Below are 23126 nucleotides of genomic sequence, written 5' to 3' on the forward strand. Positions count from 1 at the left end.
AATAACTAGTTACCGTGCTCGTTACCACAATAATAACGTAGTTACTGTAACGCGTTACTTAATAACGCGTTAGTCCCAACACTGCAAGGCAGCTACTCATCTCACTGAGCCAAACTTATTCTCACAAAGAAGAGGTGGAGAGACTGACAAATCTGCTGAAATGAGCAGGAGCTGCTGAGAATTGTGCTGATAAGTGGTGAAAAGGCTGAAAACTTTGCAGAAGTGGTGAATAAGCAGAATTTGGGCTGAAAAGAGGTGAAAATTCTGCTGAAAGGAGGTGAATGAGCAGAATTTCTGTTGAAAAGAGTTTTTTTCTGAAAACAGCAGAAAAAACTGAAAAATTTGCTGAAAAGGGGTGAAAAAGCTGAAATTTGTGTTGAAAAGAGTTAAACAAGTTTAACTGTTAACTGAAAGAAATGTTGCCATAAGCGGGATTTGAACCTCCCAGTCTGAGAACGGCATCTCATCTCACTGAGTCAACCTGGCGAGGAAAATCAGTGACCCCACTGACAATGTGGAAGAAATGGGCAAAGAATATTGCAAAAAAAAAAATTAAATATCTCAAAAAGTATAGAAGTTATGAGCACCAAAAGTCATAGGACCCATTAGCAGAAACAGCAGAATTTTTAAAAGTTTGAACAGTGAAAATTGGCTGAAAACTGAGGGAGTAGTAAGTGCCAAAAAACATACGGAAGCAACTAGATTATAGTGGAATAAAGAATAAAGAGAAACAGGAACTCAATAGTGTGGATGCCTTTGAGGTATCCACACAATAAAAGATTACCCTCTTCATAAGTAGATGGCAGCTACATCTGTTACTATAATTACAACAACACCTGATGAGCATGTACACCCTCATTAAGCTCTCCTGTCTCTAACAGCAGTACAGTACCTGTAAGCGAGCATTTCATCCGTGGCAGGGGAAATGGCCAGAGGACAAAAAGACTGATAAGACTGTTGATTGAATACAACCTGCATCATTGCTTCATTGTTGTAAATACTACCGCTGCCATCTTGGAGGCTGCTGTAGGATTGCTCACCTGGGCATTCCAGGCAATATAAGCTAGCCCCAAGAGGAAACTAAAAAAATGAAGCCAACATGGAGTCCCAGTTTCTGAAGTTGCACTTGAGGCTAGTTCCAAACATGAGTCAATCCCTATAGACTGCCATTATAATCACACAAATATCAGCAGGGTAACTTCAGGCCATTGAAGAAAACACCTATGTGTGTTTAATCAAAGCAGAGACCGTAGAAAAGCTATGATATCCATTTAAAACCTTTGCCACACACAGCAGCAGTTTTTCATTGATTTGGTTGTATGCGTGGTCAATGAGGTCACACCAGAATGTTAAAGTGATATTGTCATTCTCACGTTCATAACCACACATGTGGTTTACCACACACACTCTCACTCACACACACTCACAGTATTGTCCGTCTTTTTTAACCTCCAGTTCCAGGATGCTGTACGCGATGACTGTACCAGAGGGGATCTCCACAGAAACATCGCTGTCTATCTCAATGCTGTTGCTGTCCTTCACACACACCTGGGAGCACACATATACACACACATATAGGATTGATTAGAGGAAGGCTGACTGATTTCTTTTTTTCTTATATTTTGGGGGGGGCATAAACAGAATTTCACAAATTTATGGTGATCAAACTACAAAATAAGACATATGCTGATAATAATTTACCTGATAGAATTATTGAAAACTCTCATGGCATCATGACTAAAAAAGATTTTAAGAGGCCTACCGAACTCCCCAGCATGCCAACCAGCCCGAGCACCCCTTGAAAGGTGCACTCTTCCACTTTTGTCTGGGTGATGGAACAGGGGCTGGTGGTGAGGATCCTCTCCTTCACTAGCCCCACCACCTCAGCCCGCTTCTCTATCTGCCTCACCAGCACGTGCTGCATGTCCACCGACCTAATGTGAAGAGAAGCTGGTGTTAATGGTTTGAGACAGACTGATTAACAAATGGAAAATGACACCACGCCGCTGTGGTCTGAGGTGTTTAGCATGTGATGCCTGAAGTCCACATTTATAAGGAGTTCATTACATCACCATTGAAGACCTCATCTCCTTACTCTTCGATGACAACCTGTATATGTGAAAGCAGTTTTTAAAAATAAAATAAAAAGTTTTTAAAATATTACATCATACCTGTTGTCCGAGTCAAGTAATAGCTTCTTCACATTCACCTCCTCTTTCTTCAGCTGGCCAAAACATGACTGGAGCTTGGTAGTGCCACGCCCCTCCAGTCTGATACTTGCAGAGCCGGCTTCGGGGCCCAGATCACTAGCAAGTTTAGCTCCATATGTCCCCTTGTAGGTCAAGAATTCTGACTCTGACACTCCTGAAAAAACACAAGGTGTTACCCCGATATCAGCTTTGTTGAAATGTGTCTGGGAACTCACATGCACTACATTTTTCCTGTAACAACTTAAGTTTGAATCTGCACACCTACCCGGCATGAGCTCCTTGTCACCCAGCAACAAGTCGCCGAGAGTGAAATCTGTTGGTTGGTACCTGGGTCTCTGCCAAAACCAGCGCTTGCGTTTGATCACGAGGGCCATGGGAACCAGTTTGTGAGAGTCATTTACTCGAGAGACGTAGATGAGAAGTCCTTCGGGGTCAATCTCACGGACGAAGTTGGCAGTGGCCTTGGAAAACATGACTCCAGAAGACGAGCACCGCAGACAGCTGGAAGAGAAAGAAATTAAAGGTTTCAGCTTGAGCTTAATTTCTCTCCAACAGCAACCCTAATGTGTTTTATTTAAATGTCTAAACAACTGTAGGTGATTTCCAGTTGGTATTCTCTCCAGCTCTCTACCCTTGATTGTTTATGAGTGACTGAGAGGCCTGTGTGTGGGGGGGGGGGTGTTAACCCCCAAATAGCAAGAAATCAGTGACTCATCGGACATAGAGGAAGTCCCCTGGGTGTTAGGATACAACTTTAACAACAAAAACATGAGTGCACACAGACACCAAGGTCCACTAATACTGCAGGCTCAGTTTTCATTGTTTAAATATTTACAATATTTGGATGTACAATAAAGAGGGGTGGGGAGTTTGGAGGAGAAGGCTGCGCAGCATTAGATGGTAGAGGAATGTTACATACAAGAAGATGATGGAGCTCAGGCTTTTGAAAACTATCCTCATGAATAAAATGTAAGAATGTTCAACTTCGCCGTTGAAGATTAAGGCAAACTAACCATGACTTGACATAGATTCACTGTGTTGAGTCACTTGGGTTAAATTATTAAGCAGCTGCCGTAATGTCACCTGGGACTGTCCTTTAACCCCAAACTCACACTGTAAAAGCTCACATTCTGAATATTTCATGTTTCTTTTGTTTAGTGTGTTCTGAACCAAGGAAACAAGGGGCATAAAAGAAATAACTGTCACATGCGATAGATAGATAGATAGATAGATAGATAGATAGATAGATAGATAGATAGATAGATAGATAGATAGATAGATAGATTTTCTACAGTAATGTAATGTGTCGATGAGCATAATCAGACGCTTTAGGTTGCTAAAGTTGGACTCTGACAGTCCTGTTTTCGGCTCAGGCTCCACGACCACCCCCATACACACGTGTGCCAGCCCATTTCCCACTTTTTCCAGTTCAAGCTTTCAAGCTACAGTAGCTGGGGCCGCGCACGAGCTGGCGTAATGAGTGAGGTCAATTGCGCACGAGCCTCAAGACGCATGACTTGGATGAATTTAAAGGGAGCCGGAGACTCAAAAATACTTTGACCGCAAAATAACAACACAGGTTGGGACAGTGAAACCATTCTTAGTCTCGTCATCGCACAGAAACACAGACTGACACGCAGTAGCCAATAAATAAAGTTTTTACCTTTCTCAGAGTTGACAGTCAGTAACGGAATGTGACCGATGATGACGTAAAAAATAAAATCCAAAAGTAGTCCTTTGGCTTTCTAAGTGAAAGTTCACACACAGCTATTTGAGCAAATGACGAAACTGTGAAGCAAATCCCCGAAAGACAGCACTGTCCGGGAGAAGCTACAGGCGAGTGCTGAGAGGACTGTATAGCTAACCCTAACCCTAACAGAAGACCGCCTCCTGGAGTTAATTCTGATCATATGAGCACACTGGGACGTGTATCTGTGTGTGTATCTGTGTGTCCGTTTCGGGACATGAGCAGATTTGCCTGTTTGAACTTATTAATATTATTCATTCATATGTGATGATTAATCTTTAAAACGGATGTCTTTTTCAGCAAAAGTTCATTCAGCAGCCAAACCACATCTTGCCTCACAACACAACCATTGAGGTGGTCAAGTAATTTTAAGTCTTTATTTATTTATTTAAAATGAGCTAGAACATTAAGCTCAGTCTGTGAGCCAGCATTTTGACTATATTTTGTATTTTTGATTTTCTTATATTATAATGGAAATATGTTAAGTTCTTGTGCTGTAGGTACTAATAGTTAGGATTTAGCTGACTTTTATTCTAGTTTTTGTTTAATCAATTTCTCCTGATTTTTTTGAGTCTTTTTCTTGTCCTCGGTGTTTTACTTTTAATTATGCCCGTGATCTCATCTCCCTTATCTGTTCTCATGTGTCTCCCCATGTGTTTTAGGTCTGTATGTTCCACGTTGTCAAGCTTTTGTTGTCATGTCTACATTTCTTAATGTTTCCTGTTTTATTTTGAAGAGTCGGGAGTCGGCGTCGTTATGTTTATTCCAGTCAGCTGTTTCCCCGTGTGTCCACTTCCCCTGATCACCTGCTGTGTGTATTTAGTCTCTGTGTTTTCATTCAGGTCGTCTGTTTTCCTCCCTCTAAGTAACTTCAGGTTTAAAGTCTTTCATGAGTCTGTTCAGGTCATGTTCATTTTTCGTGTTTTCTCTTCATAGTTCCTCACATGTACCTCTTCAGAATCATGTTCACCTCACTTTTGTCATAGTCATCACAGTTTATGTTTTCCCAGTTTAGGTTTTAGTTTTAGTTCTCACCCCCTGTTCGCCTTGCTTTGTTTTTGTATTCATGTTTTTCCAGCCTAATAAACAGCTCGCCTTTTGTTTAAAGTCAGTTCTGTCTCCTTTTGGGTGTGCATTTGGGCCCTCCATCTCACTCCAGTCTACTTCCGCGGACCGTGACATATGGTACTATAACAGGCTCTGTGATCAGGAGGTTTAAAGTTCATAAAAGTAATTTTCATGTTCATTAGTGAAAATGTAGATGCATGAAAGTAGTTTAACCTTTAGTGCCTATCTTAATAATATTGGGGGAAATTATTTTTTAAAAAAGAAGAAGAAACCACAGGGAGGAAAAACAGCTTAGTAAAAAACAGGAGGTGAAACACAAATATACCTGTTCACAAAAAGATGATGGTGATTGTTTTTGATTCATATTTAAAAATCATCAATGGTGATTTTTTAAATTTTGGATATTTGTTTATAAACAGAACATTTAAAAAAGCATAAAGAAAAAGAAAATATGTTCTGGTGCTAAATTTATGATACTGAACTCATCTGTGAAATCTTCCTTTAATTGTAGATGTTATGAAATTTCATACTTTACAGTGGAAAGTTTTAAACAACAGACATCATTGTAATATTACATGCATTATTTTTGTATTGCAAATGTTCTGAAATTATCTATTTGATTATGGAGTGACGATGTAATTGGATTTTTGCCACCAACTTTGATTACAAATATTACTAAATGTAAGTTAGGTCCTGACTGTAAAAACCAACACATTTTCAAATGGCAAACGGCACAACAGTCTGGTCTGCCATTTTTACTATTTAAATTCTGTCTTTTACATCTTAAGTTTCAGTTCCTTTAAGAGTTCAGGGTTGGGTCATTCTGACCTCCAGCGATCCCTGTAGTTGGCACAGGAGTGTAACTAATAAAGGTCCTCTTTTCTCTAAGTCAGAATAACTGATGATTGAGGCAACAGGATGCCTGCTTGTCACCATGTCCCACTTCTTTTTTCACACGTTTTCATTTTTCTTCCAAGTGTCCAAGAAAGTAAGATTAATAACCTGACTTTGCCTCCATTAACAGTACTCGCAGCACGCATTGACTATACTGCACAGAAATCAGAATATATTTGATCAATCTGAGACTATTAAAGCAAACTGCAATGACGCACACATGGACACACTATTTTTTATTAGGTACACCTTTCCAGTACCAGGTTGGACCTCATTTAGCCTTAAGAGCTGCTTTCATTCTCTGGTAGTACGGATTCAACAAGCTGCTGGAAACATTCCTCAGAGATTTTGGCCCATATTGACATAACAGCATCACACAGTTGCTGCACAGGTGCTCTGTTGGATTGGGATCTGATAACTGTGGAGGTCATTTGAGTAGAGTGCATTCATTCCAGTATATAAGGAACCAGTTTGAGATCATTTGAGCTTTGTGAAATACAACGTTATCCTGCTGAAAGCAGCTATGAGAAGAAGGGTATACTGGGGTCATAAAGGGATGGACATGGTCTACAACAAAACTCAAGTAGGCTGCGTTTAAACAATGCTCAGTTGGTACACTAAGACCAGCCTGAATCATTCATATTGGCAAGATTGAACCATGCTTTTCTGTTGTTTATACAAAAGTCTTACCATACCATCTGCATGCCAAACCAGGCTCATCAGACCAGGCAATGTTTTTCAAATCTTCTGTTTTTAATGAGCATTTGCGAATCGTAGCTTCGGTTTCCTGTTCTTAGTTGACATGAGTGTGACCCGGGGTGGTCTTCTGCTGACATTTTGTGCATTCAGAGATGCTCTTCTGCATGCCTTGGTTGTAACAACTGGTTATTTGAGGTACTGTTGCCTTTAATCTGCTGGAAGCAACCAGGCTCAGACCTTTCTGATGTCTGGCATCAAGAAGGCATTTTCACCCAGAGCTGCTTCTAAGTGGATATTTGAATGGAATGAGCTGCTGGCAAGTGATTGGCTGATTAGATATTTGCATAAAGGAGCAGTTGAACAGGTGAATCTTCTAATGTGGCTGAGAGTGTAGTCTTTAATTTGTTAGTGCGTTGTCGCAGTGGGAATCTGCTACTGGTCCAGATTCCCACTGCAGTAATTAATATTATGCATCAATGTGTTCTTTGAGTATACCTTTATAATCTGAGCCAATACATCATTTATGTGATTTTTACCAAATATATTTCTGTGCAGGCATTACTCACAGAAATGTTTCAGGTATTTTAGCACAAAAGGAGGTTTATGGTCCCGTGAAATAAAGATATTCTCTTTCTGATTGACAGGCATTCCTTTGAGAAGATCTTGAGAACTAAGAGCAAGTAAAAGTGGAGGTTTTTGGAAAACAGGAGGACATCTGGAGAATATTAAAGTTAGGAAAACTGATAGTAGGAACAAGAAGCATTTTGCAAATAAGAACTGACTATGTGGGAAAGTCATCAGATCTAATGTGAGCTGGGATTCAATGGAAGCTCGCACAACTTTGCAAATGACACGCAGGTCTACATAATGGATGGACAGTGTTTTAAGATAAGATAAGATAAGATAAGATAAGATAAGATAAGATAAGATAAGATAAGATAAGATAAGATAAGATAAGATAAGATAAGATAAGATAAGATAAAGATAAGATAACCTTTATTAGTCCCACACGTGGGAAATTGTTTGTCACAGCAGGAAGTGGACAGTGCAAAAGTTATATAGCAAAAATTAGAATACAATAAGAATAAAATACTGTACCCAACTGTACAGAATAGAATAAAATAAAATACTATATACAGTAGAATAAATAGAATAAAATATACAATAGGATAAAAATAGAATACAAATGCTTTATACAACTGAGTAAAAATACAACTTTGTCAGAAAAAGAGTATTGCACTTAGTGTTATTGCACATGTGTGGATGTGTGTGTTTGATCAGTTGATCTTTGTTGTGGAGTCTGACAGCAGTGGGGAGGAAAGACCTGCGAAATCTCTCCGTCCCACACCGTGGGTGCCGCAGCCTGCCACTGAAGGAGCTGCTCAGTGCTGTCAGAGTCTCCTGCATGGGGTGGGAGATGTTGTCCAACAGGGATGACAGCTTAGCCACCATTCTCCTGTCACTCACCACCTCCACTGGGTCCAGAGGGCATCCTAGAACAGAGCTGGCCCTTCTGATCAGCCTGTTCAGTCTCTTCCTGTCCCCAGCAGAGATGCTGCCGCCCCAGCAGACCACACCATAAAAGATAGCTGAGGCCACCACAGAGTCATAGAAGGTCTTCAGGAGTGGGCCCTCCACTCCAAACGACCTGAGTCTCCGCAGCAGGTACAGCCTGCTCTGCCCTTTCCTGTAGAGGGCGTCTGAGTTATGAGTCCAGTCCAGTCTGTTGTTCAGATGAACACCAAGGTACCTGTAGCTGTCCACAGCCTCAATGTCCATACCTTGGATGTTCAGTCTACCAGCTCCTTGGTTTTACTGGCGTTGATCTGGAGGTAGTTCAGCTGGCACCAGTCCACAAAGTCTTGGGTCAGTCCTCTGTACTCCCTGTCGTCCCCATCAGTGATGAGGCCGACTATTGCAGAGTCATCAGAGAACTTCTGCAGGAAGCACTGGGTGGAATTGTGGGAGAAGTCTGCAGTGTAGATGGTGAAGAGGAACGGAGCCAGAACCGTTCCCTGTGGGGCCCCCGTACTGCAGACGACCCTGTCCGACACACAGCCCTGAGTCCTCACATACTGTGGTCGGTCGGTGAGGTAGTCCAAAATCCAGGTAGTGAGGTGATGGTCCACTCCAGAGTTCACCAGCTTGTCCTTCAGAACCGAGGGAAGAATAGGTGTTGAAGGCACTGGAGAAATCAAAGAACATGATTCTCACAGTGCTTCCAGCGGTCTCCAGGTGAGCGAGGGAACGATGTAGGAGGTGAATGACGGCATCATCCGCTCCAATGCCAGGCTGGTAGGCAAACTGAAGTGGGTCCAGTGATGAGCTCACCAGGTGCCGAAGCTGAGCCAGGACCAACCGCTCCAGGGTCTTCATCAGGTGGGATGTCAGAGCCACCGGCCTGTAGCTGTTGAGGTCCTTGGGGCGTGAAGTCTTTGGCACTGGTACAACACAGGAGGTTTTCCAGAGCTGTGGGACTCTTCCCAGCCTCAGGCTCAGGTTGAAGAGGTGCTCCATCACCCCACACAGTTGGTCCGCGCAGGACCTGACGACCCTTGAGCTGATGCCATCTGGGCCCGCTGCCTTCTTGGCTTTAATCCTCCTCAGTTCCCTCCTAACCTGGGTGGTTGAGAGAGACAGGCTGGAGCCTTGTGTTGAGTGTGTATTGGTGCTGTTTTGGGGGTGGGGAGGAGTGAGCAGGGTGAGTAGAAGGTGTGAAGTGTCTGAGGTGTCAGAGGTGGAACAGCAGCAGTGGGGGTGGGTGAGTCTGCAGCTGATGTTGAAGACTGCCTCATGGATGAATCAAATCTGTTGAAGAAATGATTCAGTTCATTTGCCCACCTCACATCCCTCCCCAGGCAGAGAGTTCTGATGTTTGTGGCCCGAGATGGTTCTGAGGCCTCTCCAGACTTCACCAACGTTGTTTTGCTGAAGCTGCTTCTCCATCTTCTGCCTGTAGCTGTCCTTCCCATTCCTTATCAGTCCCCTCAGCTGGAATAAAAAAAAATGGGAGTGCAGTACTTCCGAGCATGTCAAATTATTTTATCAAAGGACATAAAGCAGACAATAAGGTTCAGTTATCTGCTGACTGCTAAATCACACATAATTATACTTAGTACAAAAACTAAGTAACTTTATGTTTATCTTTTATTTTAATAAATGTAATACTTTTGGAAAGCCTGTTTATTTCCTCTAAATGGAGCCACATCTGTGAGGAAAATGCACTTGTGGGTTGTGCCCATGAAAAACTTCTCTGCCAACGTCAGGCAGCTTATTCTGCTATTGAATCTTGTTTTGAGGTGGACCACCCCAGGTGGAGTCAGCAACATTCATACAGCAGTTGGATCAAAGGGTCAAAGCGTAGAGAAGATGCAGGGAACGCTATGTTGATTGCTGCATCGATGAGATACCAACTTTTGCTGTGTGTCTGTGTGTGTGTGTGGGGTGGGGGAAGAATCTCCTTCACGTGAAAAACAAGCTGGTCATCATTGGAGGCAATCAAAATGCAGAGACATATTGGCATGAGATTCTGCAACCAGTGGTAATCTAATACTTTCACATTCTGGGACTGAACTTTTTCCTTGAAGATGAAAACCCTACCAATACAGAGCGGGGTTTATCAGAGACTACTTCCCCTCCAGAATGTGGGGATAGAGAGGATGGCATGGCCTGCCTCAAGCCCAATGCAGTGTGTGACCAAGCTGCTGACCAGCAGGAGGAGGTCGTAGGTTGTTGTGGCTGTGTACGATTCTTCCGCATGCTAATAAGCCCCCTGTTTATCAAATATATAAATATTAAATTGTCAGCATGTCTTGTTTCTTCAGACTTTATTTATCAAATCAAATAAATGACACAAAATAAGAGTAAAAAGCAGAAAAAGCTAAGCTAAAAACTTTGGCATTGGTAGAGAAGCCTTTCAGGGGTGTAATTCACGTACTCAACTCTGCTGCTCATGCATTCTCCTTACAAATTTAAGTGGAAATAAACAGACTCTCCCACTGTGTAAGATTTATTGCCAAGAAGCATTTGTTGCAACAAAGAAATAATCAACCAAACACACGCTTCTTTACTTTATGTGCCAAGTTTATTTCAATGAGGGGCATTTTTTTGATGACCATTTGAAGAGACTGGTAGTGAGGCAAACAAGAACCAGTGAGACACCATTACTTGTCCATCCCTTGTAGAGTTAATCTTCTTTCAACATGGAGTGTCATTGCCATTTCCTCAATGAAAAATTGTGCACAGGATCCCATGACAGGATTGATTATAACAAGGCAGCATACTGACTCCTGTTTATCACAAGAATCTCTAATCGGGCATCAGCTGGAATAATAAGAAATTCTTCGAGTCACGATGTTAACTCGATGGAGCACATGAGCAAGATAAAAAAAACAAAAAACATCTGCACAAGTTCCCATCAGCCCCTGACCATCATTTTCTCTCCAGCTAAGAATCATACTGACATCATTAAAACATTTTTAGTCTGAATAAAAGTGCAAAACTGCTACAGCAGCTCCTTGAATGCAGCACTGCAATGAAAAGGCACTTTGGTAAAAGCAGAGATACAGTGAAACATACAGATATGCACCTTTAGTCTACGCTTACATGTAAATTACAGTTACAGGAGTGAAAGCCTAGGAAGAACCATTGGAAAAAAAAGAATACAAAAAACCAAAACACACCAATAAAAGTTCTATAGGTTGTGCTCAGTTCTAAAAGAGGAAGCAGGAAGTGTGGATCCAGGTTACACTGACATGGAACATTACACAGGCAGGTCAGGACACTTTGAGTCTGCCCTCAGTTCAGTTTCATACTTCCCTCTTAATAATAAGTCGACTGCAGACGTTTGGTTAAATCCAAAGTTCACCACAGCACAGGGAAGTCCATTTTGCTGAATCCGGGATCTCTGCGCAGCTCCCAGTACGTGTTGTTGCTCACCCAAGTGTCATCCTTAGACTTCCTGTCAGCAAAACACAAATGATCATGAATTAGTATGACTGACAGATACTGACCGACGCACCACAAAATTACAAATAGGAACGACAGATGAAGATAGAAAAATGAGCTCCCCTGTGAACATTTCCCAAATATTATAAAGCATTTCTCCAAACATCCTGGTTTTATTTGGATGCTTACATTACGTTACTTTGCACACAAAAAACATTTTTTAGTCAGTTATAGTAACAGTGTATCCTTTTGCTGGATAACAGCCTGCAGTAATTTCTTGTAGTTTTCAGCTAGTTTCACTCACGTCTCCTGAGCATCATCAGCCCATTTTTCCTTTGGCAAACCTTTAAGCGCCTCCAGATTTGATGGTCTTCTGGCACAGACCTTGGTCTCAAATCACCCCACAGATTTTCAGGGCTTCGTGCAGGTCTGTTAATGACATTCACTTTGGTCTTGCAACCCATGTTTTGGGTCATTGTTGTGTTGGAAGACAAAGTGATGACTCAGACATAATTGTGCCGCTGAGGTTTTCTTTCATTATCTTCACATTATCTTCTTCATGATTCCTTCCACCTTGATGAGATTCTCTGTTCCAGAAGCGTCCCCGCAGTATAATATTCACACCGACGTGTTTCACTGTGGGGACACCGTTCTTTGGGCTGTACACCTCTCCCTATGTTCTCCAAATATAAACAGTTTCTTTGGCCAGGATTTGGCAGGATTCTAGCGATTGTCTTCCTTGAGACTACAATTCCCAACTTGATTAAATCATTCATTAGTGTCTTGGCAGTTCCAGGCTCTTTAGATCTCTCACTAATTTGAGTCTTTTGCTTTCTACCTCTGCCAGGTTAGTTCTGTACTTTGTGGCTCCATTTGAATTTCTTGATACTTCTCACTACAGTTCTTGACACTTGGAAACACTGTGATTACTTTGCTTTGTGAGCAGCAACAATTCTTTAAAGTCTAAACTGATTTCTTTTGTTTTTGACCTGATGCTTTCTCAAGTGACCGCTCAAACCCTTACTGAAGTTTTTATTCTGTGTGTAGGCTGAAAGATAAAGTCAAAATCAAAATTAGGTTAACTCTGAAATGCTCTAAGCTTTGTTTGTGCTATAGCTTAATAAAAAGTTCAGTTTTTCAGGGGATTGATCATTTTGACCCTTGTATTTTTTGTTTTTTCCTGAAATAATTATTTTATTGGGTGCAAACAGAAAACTAGTGCATTTAGAAATGCATGTTGAAAATCATTTGCTCTGCTAAAAGGAACATTATGATAAAAACTTTAAATTTCATACAGGAGCTAATAATTTTACCCTCATCTGTACTTTGAGTTACAACAAGCCCAGGATTATGTTGGGAAAAAAAACAACCAACCAAACAAACAAACACACACAAACACTGCACACAAAGACCTTACAGACAAGGAAAAGAGCATACTTGAAAAAGCGTGGCTGGTGTGTCATGTTGTTGTCCTGCAGCACTTTCCTCCTCTCCCTCTGGAGCTGCTCTATTCTCTGCTTCTGCTCCTCAGCTCCATCTACATTCCCCTCCTCCAGCAGCCTGGAATAAATATACAGAAACGCAGTCAGGGTGGGGATCAGTGCAGATTTGTTCCTGCTGTCTGTCAGTGCCATTCCCAACCTCCACAAAAAAGAAAAACTCCAGCTTTCGTGCAGTTTCGGAAGTGACTTGATGCCGCTGTAACAATATTAACTTCTGAATGATGTCACTTAATAACATAACGTTGGTAGTTAATCACTGGATAGCTGTTACACAACTTTGTAAACCTGCTGGATTCATGTTAATAAAACATTTTCTAGTTACTCAAATTCAAATGAAAGAACAAAGATTTATGTATTTATGTTGACTCACTGAAACATGTCCCTTCTTATAGAGCTATTATACTTATAGAGTTATTCAACTATTCTAGGACAGTAGGAATATATCTTTTGAACAAGTAATTTAAAAAAACTTACTATACATTTAAAATATTAGACTGTACATAAAAGATGAACACAACTTCCTGGTCTGAAAAGTAAAGCAAATGCATTTTTAAAAGGCAATGTGCATTCTTTGTAATGGCCAGCAGGGGGCAAATCTATATAGAAGAAAACGTTTCTCGGACTCATTTGTCTGTGAACAATCTGCTAATGTGTTTATACTCAAGATCTCTGGTTTCCAATCTTAGAGAATACAATATGTTTTTGTTTTTGTTGATTATGGTAAGAGTGAAAAAGGAGGATAAAGTAAACAGAAACTCCTTAACACAAACTTCTTCAAAACCTATTGTATACAATACTAAATATGCAAAACTTAATGTACGTTCTCAGTTAAATTTGAACAATACAGTCCAGATAAAAACAAGATGGGAAGCTGAAATAAATAGACACCAGAGGATAGGCAGGAAGAAATATGTGCAGGAGTACACACGATAGCCAACTCCAGACACTAGTAATCGTGGCAAAAATTAGCTTAACACAATCAAACAAATGTTGGGGAAAATGTCAGCCACATGCTGGTAACCATACCTACAATATGTTGGTATGAGATATTAAAGGCACACAAAAATACCAGAGGGCAGTGAAGGAAGAGAGGAATAATTCCTTTAAAGAAATTGTGTATCACTTTTAAGTGGCTCAAACTTGACCCACCAACGTATAACAGCTACAGCTAGGTCAAGAATAAATAACATAGTCTCTGAGAATTCAACAAGATATATTTATCAAACAGTGGAGGCCAGCTGAGGTGATCCTGACATATTGAACTCATCTGAGTTAACTCTCAGATCCAAAACCACACACAGCGGTGTATGAACATATGAACTTCTTAATCCGCAGGGTTTAATTTAATGCTAGCCCACCTTTGCAGCTATAACAGGTTCAACTCTTCTGGGAAGGCTTTCTACAAGGTTTAGGAGTGTTTATGGGAATTCTTACAAAAGTGCATTTGTGAGCCCAGACGTTGGAAGGCCGGGCTCACGGTCTCTGCTCTAATTCATCCTACAGGTGTTCTATCGAGTTGAGGTCAGGACTGTACCGTCCAGTCAAGTTCTTCCACACCAAACTCGCTCATCACCGTCTTTATGAACTTGGTTTGTGCACTGGTGTGCAGTCATGTTGGAACAGGAAGGGGTCATAAACAAACTGTTCCCACAAAGTTGGCAGCATGAAATTGTCCAGAATATCTCGGTATGCTGAAGCATTAAGAGTTCCTTTGACTGGAAATGAGGGGCTGAGCTCAATGCCCGAAAAACAACCCCCATACCATAAGCCCCCCTCCACCAAACTTGACACAATGCAGTCAGACAAGTACAGTTTCTCCACGCAACCACCAGACCTAGACTCATCCATCAGACTGTCAGAGACAGAAGTATGATTCATCAATGCAGAGATCACGTCTCCACTGCTCTAGAGTCCAGTTACTCTATCTGATGATTTGTACTGTGCTTGGTGATGGGTGAGTGAATACTTTTGGCAATATAGTGCATCACATCCAGTTTCAAAACACCAAGTTGTTGACAGCCAAAATAGTCAACGTGAGACCTGAAGATGACGCCTCGGTAATTAATGGATGATTTCATGTTCTATATACAGTCTATGTTTAAAGGACAATCTCTCTCTACAAGCAAGGACATACACAATACTCTTCATCTTTCTGGATCTAGACTAGTATAGCTGTTGCTATGGTTATGTTCATACCTCTGCCTTGTGCTGCTTCACACCACATGGGCAAAGCCAGACTTGGCCCAGAAGCTCATGGAACCAAATGGTCAGATTTTACAGCTTTGAATCTATCTATTGTATAAGACCATCTGTTTTTGTTGTTTATTGTAATCAGGACTAAGAAAACAAACTGAGATTCTCAATGTTACAGTGTGTACACAGGAATGAGAGACAAAGAGTGGCAACCTCTGGTCCGGCCTGAAGCGCGTGTCTGATGGGGGCAGCAGAGGTCTTAAAGCAGGGTCCAGCTCATTTAACTCCACCGCAAACTGGGTGAAGCCGTAGTACTGTTCTTGGTCCACTGGCATTGGATCTAAACACAGACAGACATAAAAACAAGCAGCTCTAATATCATGTTCAGGTCAGTTGTGCGCTTTAACTGAAGCGGTGCAAGACAGTGTGACCGACACTTCCAGCGACTCCTCACTTACTTGCTCTCCAGATACACGTGGCAGACGGTGGCTTCCCTTGAAACACTGCTTCGTTCCATTTTCCAAATATGGAGTGCACCACTTTTCCATCTGAATCTGTAACCACACCCTCTATCTCATTCACTGTAGAGCTCCATGTTCTTGCCTAAAAAGGAAATATTTATATTTCATTTTAAAAAGGACACGATACATATACATTACACCATACAAAAGCAGACATTATTTGTATCATACAAACTATGCACTAAATCCTAAATGAATCCTCTTAAATTTAAAAGAAACTGCAGCATTGTTACTTTTTCTGACATTTATTTTTTTTTACAGGTCAGCTTCTTTTTTGTCCAGTAGATGGTGCTGTTTAAGCTTCTAGCGTTGAAGGAATTTGGCTTACTACTGCTATTATGGCTTTATGTGCAAGAAATGGACATTTGAATGAGCAGTAATTTTATAACAAGCATGGATCATTTTTACGAGCCTGCTCAGATGATAAGGGAGCTTATTAAAAAAAAAAAAATCACATGTTAAAATTACTAATAACAACAGCATGACAGAGAATCACATGTATTTAGCAAAATAATATTACAAACAGTAAGGGGGGGGAAAGTTTACTCTAATATTGGTGGCTTACACACAGCATCTTTGTGTACTAACCTTAACAAATGTAATTTTGCACTGGCAGACATTGCTGTTGATGTTTTTGATCGCCATCTCTCCGTAGTGTTCGATCCAACGCTGGCCACTCAGGATGTTATGGATGCAGGATGTCACCTTGTTCCATTCATAATGGTCCCCAAACCTGCAGAAAACACACACATATACACACAATGCACCATTTAGCTTGCACTCATTACACATCCACAACAAAATAGAAAAAAGTAAAGAACCTACGCAGGTAGCGTGACACGGGTGGTTCCCATGGGAACAATTTCCATGGATTTTCCCCAGAATTTATTTTTCCATCGAACATCTGGAGAGAACAATAGAGCATTAAGGGAACAATCTGTAGCTTCTCTAACTACCCAAGGCTGCTCAGTTATTTTTTAACAACGCGCCAGAATGCATCAGAGCTTCCACAAGCTATATTAGTATAATCAATAGAGTCATTTTATAGAGAGCAATGATGCTAAGCAGTTAATTATCACATGATAGGAAGGTACAAGATGATGGTCAAATGAGGTTATTTAGATCGGCTAAGACACTAGTTTCTGCTACATGTAAAATCTACAGCATGCAGCAAACACACAGGAACAAGGTGTGGGAGCTCTGGTGTAATCTGCAAGAAGCCCAGGCAGACAAGAGGGTGGATGTGGGGTGTTTATTCCAAATAATCCCTGCGGGGCTCACCTTGCCAAAAGGTGAAGTTCTTTGAATCAGCATGACATGCTGACACAGGCGGGTGATGACTCACCTGGAAAGTGGGGAGAAAAAGAAAACAATAATGAGGTCCTTTATGAAAAGGTTGGGTCTGTAAGTTGAAAGTTAATTCTTTGCTAGCTATACAACCAATAAAGCATCAGATCACCGCAGGGCACCATTTCACTGCCCTACATTTGTTGCTACTACTAGGCTAGTTTTGTGAAAAGAGTCATAAAGAAAGTGGCATTCATATGTTCCCCTCCCCTTTTTGTAAACAGAATCTAATGAAGTTGTCACAAATAATTTGACAGTTGCATTAACTTAGAGATGACAAAGCAGCTGTGTGCAGTCTGAAGAGAATGTGTAAACTTTGTGACTTCTACCTGCTCAGCTATAAACCTGAAGCCCTTATCAGGCCTGTCGCACTCGTACGTCTCTCCCAGGACGGGGTTAAAGGGTTTGCTTCCTGCTCGGTAGTAGGTGGATGCATATGAAGATATTGCAAATGTAGCAACATACACCTGCACAAGGAAGGAAGAAAGGGATGGCTCAGTGAATGACACTTGGTTCCAAACAAGAACAGTAAGATGTTCCCACTCTGTCATTCTATTCAAAAAATAAATATGTCAAAAACACCCTCAGAGTCAGCCACGGGGAAAGCTTGAGCCCCCTCATACACTGGAGCTCAATCAATTTCAAACCCACACTAAGAAGTAAAATAATATTTTTGTTTCCTGTCAGAACATCTTTGTACCTACAACCAACTTCAAAGGTGAGTTTTTGCATGGGTCATATCCCTGTATGGGATGGGTAGCTGCTCTCCTTTTTACATTGCACTCTGATACAAGACCTGATTTGGTTGCAGTTTTAATGAAACAAGATAAAGCAGAAGTTGTCAAATTTCAGCCGACCTTTACATACTTGAGGGCCTGAAAGTCCAATAATTTTCATAGTATGAAGGTCAAATTCAAATTCATTGTTTCACTACAAAAGAAAAAAAAACAAAAAGCTGAGAGCAGGGTGGGCTCAGGCAGGAAGCACTCACTATCTTCCATGGAATGAGCCTGTAATTGGTTTCTGCAAAAAATTCACATCCCAGACTATGAAGATAAAACTGTGTATAGGAATTTGTCGGAGAAGAAACTAACAGAGGCAAAATCTGTGTGTGTGTGCATTCATACATGACCCTATTTTAAATATGAATTTGTGTTAAAGATAATACACCACAGTTTGTATCGTTTTATGTTTTATGTGAGTGACTTCCTTGTAATTAAATATTTATTGACGGCTCCAGAAAAAGTACACATTATACAAAACAAACATCACATTAGCTTCCCGAGGAAGAGCACAGAGCTTATGTCTGCTAGGTGTGTTATTAATATGCCTGTCAGAGGATCTGAACCTCAAACTCTTGTAAAAATAACTCTGTGAATATGACTTTCAAAAGTGTCTCAGGAAAATTAGAACATGCTAATTTGAATGTTTTGCATGTGCCGGTTTATAGTCCACATGTAAAATATTTCCCACTCACCATGCGCTGGTAGGGGTCTTGAGTCTGATTAGCAGTGTCCAGGAGTTCGCTGTACTCCAGCTCCTCACACAGCTTCTGCAGAGTGTTGAGTGGCTCATTGAGGTGCACGGGCATGGCCACCTTGGACAAGTCCTTGCCTATGTTGTTTCTCAGGATGTTCCACAGGCTCACGCTGTTGGCGGGACAGGGAGAGGGCAGAGTGGAGCGTCGACGAGCCAGCGTCACCACGCTGCTCACTACAGAAGAAATACGATGTCGTAAGAGACAGATTAATATGCATGGCTTTAAAAGACATAAGTGAACACTGATGTTTGCATGGGAGGAGTGTTTTTTTTGTTTTGTTTATATATTAATATGATTATGTATGCAGATTCCAAGTGTATACACGAACTTGTGGAGGACACCAAGAAGACGACCTACAAGGCTGAGTTTGGTGCAAATGGGGAAACTAATAAAAATGGAAAACTGCATTTGGGTCTGAATGATTTGATTGCAGGAATGTTGTTCCTTCTGTTTGTGAAAAGATTAAAAACCACAGCTTTCATGCCGGTCACACACTGCATTAAACAACGCTGCACTGAGTTTGTAAACATGTCTGGGAGTCTGTGCTGATTTTCAACACATTTTTGGAGCCAAAGATTTATTTCACTGATACTTAGTGATTGTATTAGCTCCAAACTGGTTAAGGATGTACTGAAAATTGTCCACACGAATGCAACATAAGTCACATTTTCAAAGCATAACAAATGTCAGTATCCATATCAATAAAATATCAGTATGAAACCTTACTGTTACTAGGCACCAATAATTTATTTGATGCTGTTACGTCACGGAAAATGCTCCTAGAGGTCCTTTCCTTATTTACACAGTATAATTTTTGCAGATGTTATTACATCGCCAGCACTTCTGGGCCCAAAATTAGTCCCTAAACCACGACAGGGCCTCCACCGTGTTGTACAGATGGCTGTAGACCCTCACTGTTGTACCTCTCTCCTCTCCTCCTCACTACATTATGACGATGATTTGAACTACAAATTTCAGATTAGGATTCAGCTTTTCATACACAGTGGGTGTCACGATGACTTCTCACAGATGCACAGCTTGTTGCCTTATTACTTACCGGAGTTGTGCCTCTCACTCCCCCCAGCGTTGCTGTAGGTATCCACGGAAACACTGTCACTGACATCACTGATATACGAGTCATCGTCAGACACCTTGAGATAGGAAATCAATGATGAAAGGTCAGTGAGCCAGCAGGATACTGAATCAAAGGACAAAAGCACACAGATCTAGAAAGCCTCTGCATCATCGGGATAGAGGAGAACATTTTAGGAGTGACATGTTAGTAAAGCTCAGTTAGGCAGTCATTTTTTTTAATCCCATTAGCAGAATTGTCTTTGAGTATTCATTCAACTGGTTGAGAGAAATCTACACTTCTACACCTCCCTCTACCCTGACTTTAAGTTTTAGAAAAAACAACCATGTAACAAAAACAGTGTTGCTGATTTTTTTTGCGTGTGTTTTTAGTTTTACACTATAATTATTTTTTAAATCTCTACACAGAAACTGTTTAATCTGTGTGTGTTTTTCAAGTCATTTCCATAATGTGTGTGTTATGGAACAAAAGCAGACCTACGATTTCTCTGTCATATATAAATGGTTATAATGGTGTCCGATTATGTTAAACGTGGCTAAATATTCAACAAAAACTAACTAACTAACATTTTGGACATGCCAAACTTTTTGTGTGGGAATGACATTGGAATGAACCAGCTGATCATTTATTGCGTTTTGAACATGGAGATGCAGTTGATCTTGCAGATGATGTCTGACCTCGTTCTCAGAAGAGGAAGAGGACAGGAGGTACTCCTGAGCGTCAAAGAACTCCGTTAAGGACTCTGATCCTTTGCTCTCACTGGAGACCTGGTGCACCAAGGACTGTGGGGCATCTACAGAATCCTGAATTGGATAAAAAGACACCAGGTGAGTAAAATCAGACCACTTGTCAGGTATTGTGAGTATTTGTGGTGTAATTCCACAGAACCATAGAATTTGACCCGGTGTCACTCACTGAGGCATAGGCGGTCTTTAGACCGACAACATGCGCAGGCTGGGTGGGCTGCAGGTCAATAGTGTGTCTCAGCCTGTCTCTCTCTGCCACCAGGGAACTAAATGCTGACTTCAGTTTGACGTGGACTGGAGAAAGGCAAATGTCAGAGACGGGAAAATAAGCAGGGACACAGCAGATACTGAGTTGTCATGGAAACAATTTTATCATATGGCAGTGAACACACAAAAAAGCATATTTTTAAATCTACAGTAAACCAGGAAAGGACTCACTGCTGTTGGCTAGTTGGCAGAAGTCCTTTTGCAGATGTGAAGCATCTGCAGGTGATTCTGGGGATTCAGGACAGACTTCTTGGGTGTTTGACTCAGCGGTGGAGAGATTTGGATTGGAGGCATGAAGGCGATAGGACTGGGACTGGGGCTGGGAGGAGATACAGCTTGGAACCTGGCAGTCAAATACAGACAAAAGTGAGACATTACATTCCCTTCTTTCCCACCATTTAATGACTGAACTATATCAAAGCATAAGCAGCAGAGGAAAAAAATAAGAAGCAGGGCGTGAACCTGTAGCGTGGCTTTTGTGTCTTTGCCATTGTTTTTGGACCGCCACCTCCTCGGCCTCTTCTCCTTTTTGGGGATCTCATAAGTAGCTGCCTGTGGCACCACAGACATATTTTGAGGTTGTAACAACATTACTTAGTTCTTAGAAGAATTCCAAGATCAGGGTTTCCACCAGTGTTTTCCCATCCCAGCATCCCATCTTGCCTAATGTGACCCTCTGCAGTTTTTTTTTTTTTAAAAGACAATGCAATGAATTTACTGTATCCTCCTCCACACCCTTGCCAACTACCAGCTCTAACATTTCTGGTGGAAAGCCTGTATTATTGTATTATTAACATAACAGTTTGTCTTATTAATCTCTTTGAATAGCAGGTGGACACTTCAGCAAACAGCTTTAACTACATTTCCCAAACATAAACTTGTAAATACATTTAGCAATAAAAATAAGCATTTTTTAATATGTTATTTATCCACCTGTAGGCAAACACCAACTTTTACTGTGAAACTTCAGTGGCTACTAACGACTTAGCCCCACCACTTCCTGTCTATGTTCCCCACCAGCATGGTAACTAAGTTGCTGTTGTGTTATTGACTTTAATTATATGGGAAACACATTGATTATTATAAAGAACCACTAATGGCAGCTTAATCCGAGTGCCTGTGCTCACTTGTAGTCCACTGATGACTGGAGCTGAGTATGTGCGGTGCAGGACCTCCATGCTCTTCAGCAGCAGGTTCAGTTCCAGCAGATACGACTCACAGTCCTCCAAGTCTGGAAAAAAAAAAAGAGAAGGTATTATTAGATCAAAGTTGTAGGCACAGAAATAAAAGATTAACTGCACCAAGACATGCTGTGATAGGTAAGAAATAAGAAAGAAGACAGAAACAAACAAACCGACCTTTACAGCACTTGTCCATGTCGTCTGAGGAGTGGAGCCAGGAGTTTATCTTAGACTGGTGGATTGACGCCTGCTTGGTAAGAGTCGCCCTCTATTTGAGATGAATGACAAAGGATGATACACAATTTGCACAACACATCCCCAAGGATGTTTTTTTTTCCTTACACAAGAGGACTGGGGCAACTTACTTTCCTAAGCGATTCATTAAGAGAGGGAGAGGATGTCGCATGGGGGTGGAAGAGATGCTTCTCGTGGGGATACATGCTTATTTCATTCTGCCGAAACAGACGGTGATGACGCAGCTTTGACACCCACTCCTCAAACAGCTCCGGCGACTTCACCTGGAAGCCACAAAGTCAAATTAGCTTGAGGCAAACTTGAAGAACCAAAGCTAGTGAGGATACATCTCAAACAGCAGTAAGAAAAATAACGGGGAATGTAACTAAATGTCTCAAGAGTTACCTTTAGGTGGTAGATGTTGTCTTCCGTATCCAGATCAATGCACATGGCTTTTTTCTTGATTGACATTACAGAGAGACCAACGTCTATGCAGCCATGTAGTTTCCCCTTACTAATCTGTGCAATAAATAAATAAAACACTTTTCACTTGGCATTTAACTTGTGCATAAGTTTGTATATACAGAAGAGAGACAGATGGAGTCATAAAACAATACTTACATCACTTTCCCGCTTTGCATATCTCATGATGCCTTTCTCCAACAAAAAGTATCTCTATGTTGGAAGAAGATAAATGAATTTGTATTTATTTACAGACGTGCCATGGTCTATTAATTACTGCGTATATAAACCATTAAACACAATGCAGACTGTGGAGATTTGCACAACAGTCCCTTTCAATTCTCTTGAACCTGACATTTAAATTTTATTACTGAAGTGAGATAAGTGACCCAAATGATTAAAGATAATCATCATGGTGTACTCCAGGTGCTGATTTGGAAGGACAACCTTCATGGTTGATGATGGAACACCTGTC

The 23126-nt window shown here is 41.1% G+C and overlaps 2 protein-coding genes across 3 annotated transcripts in view; both read right to left on the reverse strand.

Moving 5' to 3' along the window:
• Positions 1 to 4076, reverse strand: part of LOC102291550 (gasdermin-E) — an 8691-nt gene extending 4615 nt beyond the window's left edge. The window contains exons 1-5 of the mRNA XM_005928659.3: positions 3874 to 4076; positions 2476 to 2711; positions 2172 to 2364; positions 1763 to 1934; positions 1428 to 1548 (exon numbers count right to left, since the gene is read on the reverse strand). Of these exons, the coding sequence (XP_005928721.1) occupies positions 1428 to 1548; positions 1763 to 1934; positions 2172 to 2364; positions 2476 to 2683 (694 nt within the window). The 5' untranslated portion in view covers positions 2684 to 2711; positions 3874 to 4076. The remainder of the gene's footprint in view (positions 1 to 1427; positions 1549 to 1762; positions 1935 to 2171; positions 2365 to 2475; positions 2712 to 3873) is intronic.
• A 6607-nt stretch (positions 4077 to 10683) lies between these two features.
• LOC102291237 (oxysterol-binding protein-related protein 3) overlaps positions 10684 to 23126 on the reverse strand; it is a 25595-nt gene continuing 13152 nt past the window's right edge. The window contains exons 4-22 of one of the 2 annotated variants that reach the window (XM_005928658.3): positions 22811 to 22864; positions 22595 to 22708; positions 22321 to 22473; positions 22133 to 22223; positions 21902 to 22005; positions 21237 to 21326; positions 20946 to 21117; positions 20677 to 20801; positions 20439 to 20564; positions 19726 to 19819; positions 18606 to 18841; positions 17458 to 17595; positions 17063 to 17126; positions 16607 to 16685; positions 16370 to 16514; positions 15719 to 15863; positions 15474 to 15600; positions 13003 to 13125; positions 10684 to 11578 (exon numbers count right to left, since the gene is read on the reverse strand). In XM_005928658.3, the coding sequence (XP_005928720.1) occupies positions 11482 to 11578; positions 13003 to 13125; positions 15474 to 15600; positions 15719 to 15863; positions 16370 to 16514; positions 16607 to 16685; positions 17063 to 17126; positions 17458 to 17595; positions 18606 to 18841; positions 19726 to 19819; positions 20439 to 20564; positions 20677 to 20801; positions 20946 to 21117; positions 21237 to 21326; positions 21902 to 22005; positions 22133 to 22223; positions 22321 to 22473; positions 22595 to 22708; positions 22811 to 22864 (2277 nt within the window). In that variant the 3' untranslated portion in view covers positions 10684 to 11481. The remainder of the gene's footprint in view (positions 11579 to 13002; positions 13126 to 15473; positions 15601 to 15718; positions 15864 to 16369; positions 16515 to 16606; positions 16686 to 17062; positions 17127 to 17457; positions 17596 to 18605; positions 18842 to 19725; positions 19820 to 20438; positions 20565 to 20676; positions 20802 to 20945; positions 21118 to 21236; positions 21327 to 21901; positions 22006 to 22132; positions 22224 to 22320; positions 22474 to 22594; positions 22709 to 22810; positions 22865 to 23126) is intronic. The other variant, XM_042223617.1, reaches the window with a different exon arrangement.

The sequence above is a fragment of the Haplochromis burtoni genome, unplaced genomic scaffold (genome assembly GCF_018398535.1).
Source record: "Haplochromis burtoni strain Fernald_Lab_line unplaced genomic scaffold, NCSU_Asbu1 Contig_116, whole genome shotgun sequence".
NCBI lineage: Eukaryota > Metazoa > Chordata > Actinopteri > Cichliformes > Cichlidae > Haplochromis > Haplochromis burtoni.